The following is an 8191-nucleotide window of genomic DNA, read 5'->3' on the forward strand; positions in this document are numbered from 1 at the left end:
TTCACTTTCCGGGAATGGTTTTCTTTCTGGGTTACAGATGGCTGCCTTATCACTATGTCATGTGGCCTTTCTTTTTTTTTTTTTTTTTTTTTTTTTTGAGACAGAGTCTTGCCCTGTCGCCCAGGCTGGAGTGCAGTATCGCCATCTCGGTTCACTGCAAGCTCCACCTCCCGGGTTCACACCATTCTCCTGCGTCAGCCTCCCGAGTAGCTGGGACTACAGGGGCCCACGACCATCTTCAGAATGTGAGGTGGCAGGGGGAGAGAGAGAACGCGTGAGCGTGTGCAAGAACAAGCTCTCTATCTCAGGATACTAATCCTGTTGGATCAGGGCCTCACCCTTATGAGCTCATATAACCTTAATTACTTCCTTACTACAAATATGGCCACACTGGAGATAGGGTTTCAACATATGAATTTGAGGGAAACACAAACATTCAGTTTATAACATGTAGTAAATAAAGAGGGAGCAAACAGGGAGGGCATTTTGAAAGAAGTAGCATCTGAATAGGCCCTTGAAGAATGGATTTGAACCATTAGAGATTGGAAGGAGGGATTCCAAGTAGATGAAACAGCTTGACCAATGTCATGGCAGGGAGAAAGCAAAGAGTGCGCTTAGTACACAGAGCTTTCAGCTCGTTCACCTGTGGATACACCTATAGAAGTGAATAGTATTCAGAAAGTTGAGAAAGGGAGGATGTGACCAGATTGTTTAATACCTTATAAAACATCTGATGCTAGCTTCAGCACTGCTCTATCTAGCTGTATGACCTTTGTTATGTTTCTTTACTTCTGTTTATCTCGGCGTTCCCATGTATTACTGAAAAAAAATCTCTGAGGTTTGTTCTAACTCAGTGAGTCTATACTGAATAACAAGTAAGTGATTCAAGTTTGAGTGTTATGTGTTTGGGTGTGCCTGCATACTTTCACGTTTGTGTCTCACACCAGCAGATGTGCACCTTCTGCAAATTTTTGATAATAGGCAGAAAAATCTATTTTGGCTTCCTAAGTTGAATTTCAATTCCCTCCTCGCCCAGCCCCTCCATGAATTGGGAAGCTTATTCAGCATATTTCAAGTACCCAAACTGGACCTCGCAGGGAGGATTGACCAGGCAAATAGAGAAGATATATGGCTTCCCCTGCCTTGTTCCACACTCTTTTTTCCACTTCTCTGGCCCTGTTATTTTCTCCTGCTTTTGACTTCATTTCCCTCATAATGACTGGTCTTTCTCCCCTGTTACGGAAACTTAATCCCAAAGCCTTCTTTCATATTCAGTTATGGAAATTGGGTAAAGGTATCCTCAAGTCTATAGTAACATTTGCTTTGTATTAGGAAGTAGGCCTTAAACTATGCAAGTGAAACATAAATAGCAAACCTCTACACATTAGTAAATAGAGGAGCTAGTGGGTAGGAGGAAGGTGGATTTTATGGTGTTCCTAGAAGCCTTAGAAGTGAGAAATGATCCTCTGGAGCTTGAAGACCATCTTCAGTCCTAAAACAGTTTAATGTAACTTTATAGCTGTTTATTCTTAGCACTGGACCTGTCTTGGTTATTTTTAGCTAGATAATTACTGCTGTTTACTCATTTTCTAGAATTCTAGGCATAATTATTGGCTTACCCATGCAAATACTTTGATAACTTTGACCCAGTCTATATGATATGATAGATAATTCTTCCTGGGAAATGGCCAATAGGTAAACAGCTTGTCTGTCATTCTAGAGGCTCAGTGTTAATGAATCTTTCCAAAATAAATACCGTCTAGAATTAAAGTTGAAGAGCTGTTTTCCTCAGAAACAGAGGCATATTTCTCCTCAAGAAATAAATGTTCTTATAATCAGCTTACAATGCTAAGTTTTTCTTCCAGTAATAGGTTGGTCTCCTTCTTTATCTTCATGTAATATTTTAACTTTTTGTACTATTGGCTCATCAAGGTTGATTGGTTAGTCTACTTTTAGCAGATGTACGTGCAAGTCAAGAGGTGTTATTTTAATAATAAACTTAAGCTAGGAGCTTAGGTGACTCATCCGATAATATTCTGTAAGTCAGAGCCTCTTCAAGGCTCAACCCCATATTTACTGCTTTGTAGCCTCCACTTTGTGTAGACACGACCTCAGTAAATCACACTGGCTGGCTGTCACTCATTCTCAGAAGACCACAGCATCAAAATAAAACCGTTAGAAAGTATAAGCACTGAAGTAACAGTTACAGTTTAAATGCACCCATGGTTGACTGTATCATGGAGGCAACCTACAATTTGAGTCTTTGTTTGGTCATTGACAAGACATTTTTTGTCAAAATGTCAGTGAAATTTGAAAAATTGAGCCCCTAAAAGATACTGATTTTCTTGTTTATAGGAAATGCTTTTTAAGACTTTGCTTTTTGTATCTCTGATAATTTTTTTAGGGGTCTCTGGAAAAGTTGAGTAGACAGAAACTAAGGAAAGAAAAGATGTAGTATAAAACTGTAATTCAATAGTACTGTGATTTCTGCCTTCATCTAGTAAGTAGAAAATAGTATAAGGAATAAGTTTTTACTTAGATTCACTATTATGTACTTGGCAATAAAAATTCAAGTTAAAAATCACTTAGAATGAGAGCTTCCTAATTGTGTTTTCCTTCTAGATTCTCTTTGTCATTAGAGTAGTCTCTAAGATAGTAATAACATTATCTGGATATAATGAGAGGATTTAAACTCTAAAGTTCAGTCATACAAGGAAAGAAACATACTCTTTCAAGGGACTTACCTTTGTCTTTTCTTTAAATCCTAATATAGTGCTGACCTACTAAATGAAAGATCTTTGGAGCTAAATGATAGCCAGCTTTCTAGGTATATGCCACCTCACTGCCCATGCAGATCCCTAAAACTGCTCACTGTTCCTCTACCTAGGCAGTTGCTTCTATTTTCCAGTTATCTATGACTGCCTATGTGAGTTTTCTGCTGTTGTACCATGACCTTGTGCAACTATGCTGCTGCCCCCACTATCCCTTGAGCCCTTGGCTGCTGCTTCTGTTTTCTAAATACATATTGGTGGATCTTCTTACGTTCATGTGGTAGAGCTGCCCTGAAATGAAGTTAGCACTATACACCATAATCTTTTTAGCTTTGTGTCCATGTTTCTTTTGCACTGTCAGACTGTGGTGAATGACTATAACCAAAACTTGTTGTTGTGAATCAATATTTTTATGCTGCACTAATCCATATCACTTTAAACCTTTGTGACGAACTACATAGAGCATTTTTTAGTAATTTTTTTTTTTGTTTTGAGATGGAGTCTCACTCTGTCGCCCAGGCTGGAGTGCAGTGGTGTGATCTTGGCTCACTGCAACCTCCACCTCCGGGGTTCAAGCGATTCTCCTGCCTCAGCCTCCTGCCTAGCTGGGACTACAGGCGTGTGCCACTGTGCCCGGCTAATTTTTTGTATTTTTAGCAGAGACAGGGTTTCACCGTGTTAGCCAGGATGGTCTCGATCTCCTGACCTCATGATCTGTGGCATATATGCATACATTTCAGAAATATAAAGATTACAGTTTAGTACAAAAACAGAGGTCCCTGTTCTTCTTTTATAATATGCTTTTCAGACACAACTATGTTGAACTCTTCAGCAGTTTCTTTAGGTTATTTGGCTTAGCATTTATTATTATTATTTACTCGAACTCCTGATCTCAAGGGATCCACTTGCCTCAGCCTCCCAAAGTGCTGGGATTATAGGCGTGAGCCATCACACCCAGCCAAAAATACATTTTTTCCATAGTACTGCCATTTTATATTCTTTCCAGCAGTGTATGAGACTTCCAGTTGCTCCACATCCACATGTCAGTGTTTTTCAATTTAGCCATTCTTATAGATATGAAGCAGTAGGTTATTGTGATTTTCATTTCCCTAATTAATAATATTGAGTATCTTTGCATGTTCATATTTGCTATCAATATATCATCTCTGGTGAAATCTCTATTCACATATTTAGCCTTTTTAATTTTTACTTATTTTTTTCTTCAACCTTTATTTTTTTTTTTAATTTTTTTTTTTTTTTTTTGAGATGGAAGTCTCGCTCTTTTGCCCAAGCCGAACTGCAGTGGTGCTATCTTGGCTCACTGCAAGCTGTGCCGCCTGGGTTCACACCGTTTTCCTGCCTCAGCCTCCCGAGTAGCTGGGACTGCAGGCGCCCGCCACCACACCTGGCTAATTTTTTTTATTTTTAGTAGAGACGGGGTTTCACCGTGTTAGCCAGGATGGTCTCAATCTCCTGACCTCGTGATCTGCCCGCCTCGGCCTCCCAAAGTGCTGGGATTACAGGCGTGAAACACCATGCCCGGCCTCAACCTTTATTTTAAGTTCAGGGGTACACGCAGGATGTGCAGGTTTGTTACATAGGTAAATGTGTGCCATGGTAGTTTGCTGCACAGATCATGCCACCACCTAGGTATTAAGCCCAGCATCCATTAGCTATTCTTCCTGATGCTCTCCCTCCTCTCACCCACCTCTGACAGGCCCCAGTGTGTGTTGTTCTTCCCTATGTATCCGTGTGTTCTCATCATTCAGCTCCTGCCTATAAGTAAGAACATGCAGTGTTAGGTTTACTGTTCCTGTGGTAGTTTACTGAGGATAATAGCTTCCAACTCCATCCATGTCCCTGCAAAGATTATCATCTCATTCCTTTTTATGTCTGCATAGTTTCCATGGTGTATATATACCACAATTACTTTATTGAGTCTGTCATTGATGAGTATTTGGGTTGATTCCATGTCTTTACTATTGTTAATAGTGCTGCAATGAACATATGCATGCATGTTTCTTTATAATATAATGATTTACGTTCCTTTGGGTGTGTACCCAGTAATGGAATTGCTGGGACAAATGGTATTTCTGCCTTTAGATCTTTGAGGAATCACCACACTGTCTTCCACAAGGGTTGAACTGATTTACACTCCCCCCAACAGTGTAAAAGTGTTCCTTCACTGTGCAACCTCACCAGCATCTGTTTTTTCACTTTAATAATTGTCACCCTGGCCGGGCGTGGTGGCTTACACCTGTAATCCCAGCACTTTGGGAGGCCAAGGCGGGCGGTTCACGAGGTCCGGAGATCAACACCATCCTGGCTAACACGGTGAAACCCCATCTCTACTAAAAATACAAAAAATTAGCTGGGTGAGGTGGCGGGCACCTGTAGTCCCAGCTACTCGGGAGGCTGAGGCAGGAGAATGGCGTGAACCCGGAAGGCGGAGTTTACAGTGAGCCGAGATCGCGCCAATGCACTCCAGCCTGGGCGACAGAGCGAGACTCCGTCTCAAAATAATAATAATAATCATCATCATCATCATCATCATGATGTTTGGCGTGAGGTGTTACCTTATTGTAGGTTTGATTATCATTTCTCTAATCAGTGATGGTGAGCTTTTCTTTATATGTTTGTTGGCCACATGTATGTCTTATTTTGAGAAGTGTCTGTTCATGTCCTTTGCCCACTTTTTAATGTGGTCTTTTTTTCTTGTAAATTTACTTAAGTTCCTTGTAGACTCTGGATATTAGACCTTCATCAGATGGATAGATTGCAAAAATTTTCTCCCATTCTGTAGGTTGTCTATTCCTTCTGATGATAGTTTTTTTGCTGTGCAGAAGCTCTTTAGTTTAATTAGATCCCATTTGTCAGTTTTTGCTTTTGTGGCAATTGCTTTTGGCGTTTTCATTATGAAATCTTTGCCCATGCCTATATCCTGAAAAGTATTGCCTAGATTCTTCTAGGGTTTTTGATAGTTTCGCATTTTACATTTAAGTCTTTTATCCATCTTGAGTTTTTTTTTTTTTTCTTTTTTTTTTGAGACGGAGTCTTGCTCTGTCGCCAGGCTGGAGTGCAGTGGCGCGATCTCAGCTCAGTGCAAGCTCTGCCTCCCAGATTCACGCCATTCTCCTGCCTCAGCCTCCCAAGTAGCTGGGACTACAGACGTGCGTCACCATGCCCAGCTAGTTTTTGTATTTTTAGTAGAAATGGGGTTTCACCATGTTGGCCAGGGTAGTCTCGATCTCCTGACCTCGTGATCCCCCCACCTCGGCCTCCCAAAGTGCTGGGATTACAGGCGTGAGCCACTGTGCCTGGCCAGGTAAATTTTTGTATAAGGTGTAAGGAAGAGGTCCAGTTTCAATTTTCTTCAATATAGCTATCCAATTTTCCTAGCACCATTTATTAATTGGGAATTCTTTCCCCATTGCTTGTTCTGTCAGGTTTGTCAACGATCAGATGGTTGTAGGTGTGCGGTCTTATTTCTGAGTTCTGTATTCTCACTGGTCTATGTATTTATTTGTTTTTGTACCAATCCCATGCTGTTTGGGTTCCTGTAGCCTTCTAGTATAGTCTGAAGTCAGGTAGCATGATGCCTCCATCTTTGTTCTTTTTTGCTTAATATTTTCTTGGCTATTCAGGCTCTTTTGGTTCCATGTGAATTTTAATACAGGTTTTTTTTCTAAATCTGTGAAGAATGTCAATGGTAGTTTAATGGATATAACATTGAATCTATAAATTACTTTGGGCAGTATGGCCATTTTCACAATATTGATTCTTCAAATACATGAGCATGGAATGTTTTTCCATTTGTTTGTGTCCTCTGATTTTTTTGAGCTGTGGTTTGTAGTTTTCTTTGAAGAGGTCCTTCCCTTGCCTTGTTAGCTTTATTCCTAGGTGTTTTACTGTTTTTCTAGCAATTGTGAATGGGAGTTCATTCATGATTTGTCTCTCTGCTTGCCTGTTGTTGGTATATAGGAATGCTACTGATTTTTGCACATTGATTTTGTATGCTGAGACTTCACTGAAGTTGCTTATCAGCTTAAGAAGCTTTTGGGCTGAGACAGTGGGGTTTTCTAGATATAGGACCATGCCACTGGCAAACAAAGATAATTTGACTTCCTGTCTTTCTGTTTGAATACACTTTATTTCTTTCTCTTGCCTGGTTTCCCTGGGCCAGAACTTCCAATACTATGTTGAATAGGAGTTGTGAGAGAGGGCATCTTTGTCTTGTTCTGGTTTTCTTTTTTTTTTTTGTTACTTGGAACTTTATTTGAGGAAAAACAAGATAAACGTATCAAAAGAACACACAGGTTGAGGGTGGGGGGGCGCAGCCAGTGGCGGCAGCAGGGGTGGGCTTCCGGGCTAAGGCTTTACTTGGCGGCAGTCTCGTCGGATTTTGCAGCTTCTGGGCCCCCAAGCTGGGCCCGCGACTCGAAGGTGACCGGGATGGTGATCTCGTTGGACTGTGTGGCTAGCTTGGGCATGGGGGCTTCCACGGTCAGTGTGCCCTCAGGGGACAGGGAGGAGGAGACCTGGGTGGGGTCCACACCGGAGGGCAGCTTGTATTTCCGCGTGAAGCACCAGGAGATGTAGCCATGCTCGTCCTGCCGCTCCTCGTGCTTGCCTTTTGGGAGAAGAGGGAAATCAGACTATCGTCTTGTTCTGGTTTTCAAAGGGAATGCTTCCAGTTTTTGCCTATTCAGTATAATATTGGCTGTGGGTTTGTTATATATAGCTCTCATTATTATGAGGTATATTCTTTCAATACCTAGTTTATTGACAGTTTTTAACATGAAGGGATATTGAATTTTATCAAGGGCCTTTTCTGCATCTATTGAGATAATCTTGTGGTTTTTGTCTTTAGTTCTGTTTATGTGATAAATCAAATTTACTGATCTGCATATGTTGAACCATGACTTGCCTGGCCAACATGGCAAAACCCTGTCTCTACTAAAAATACAAAAATTAGCCAGGCATGGTGGCATGCACCCGTAATCCCAGCTACTCAGGAGGCTGAGGCACAAGAACCACTTGAACCCAGGAAGCGGAGGTTGCAGTGAGCTGCCATCGCACCACTGCACTCCAGCCTGGGTAATTGAGCAAGACTGTCTCCAAAAACAAAAAACAAAAACAAAAACAGAACAAATTTTCAGTGAACGCTTATGGATAGATTTTTTGGGAGGGTTTGTTTCTAAACTTAGATTTAAGGATAATTTAATGGTGAACCAAATATGTTTTAAAATTTATGAGTTGATAAAGGTATTAATTTTTAAAAACCGAACTAATTGGTTACCTGTGGTAGACACTAGAAAAACAACTTATTCGGTGGCTCAAGCCTGTAATCCCAGCACTTTGGGAGGCCGAGACGGGTGGATCACGAGGTCAGGAGATCGAGACCATCCTGGCTAATACGG

General features: G+C 41.1%; 2 protein-coding genes across 2 annotated transcripts in view; one reads left to right on the plus strand and one right to left on the minus strand.

Annotated features, from left to right (window-relative positions):
* The window catches only part of SBF2 (SET binding factor 2), a 118810-nt gene that overhangs the window by 20513 nt on the left and 90106 nt on the right, over window positions 1-8191 (plus strand). The window lies entirely within an intron of this gene.
* Window positions 7031-8191, minus strand: part of LOC105554028 (heat shock protein beta-1-like) — an 8290-nt gene continuing 7129 nt past the window's right edge. The window contains exon 2 of the mRNA XM_012000265.1: window positions 7031-7426. Within this exon, the coding sequence (XP_011855655.1) occupies window positions 7148-7426 (279 nt within the window). The 3' untranslated portion in view covers window positions 7031-7147. The remainder of the gene's footprint in view (window positions 7427-8191) is intronic.

This window comes from Mandrillus leucophaeus, unplaced genomic scaffold, assembly GCF_000951045.1.
Source record: "Mandrillus leucophaeus isolate KB7577 unplaced genomic scaffold, Mleu.le_1.0 Scaffold622, whole genome shotgun sequence".
NCBI classification, from domain to species: domain Eukaryota; kingdom Metazoa; phylum Chordata; class Mammalia; order Primates; family Cercopithecidae; genus Mandrillus; species Mandrillus leucophaeus.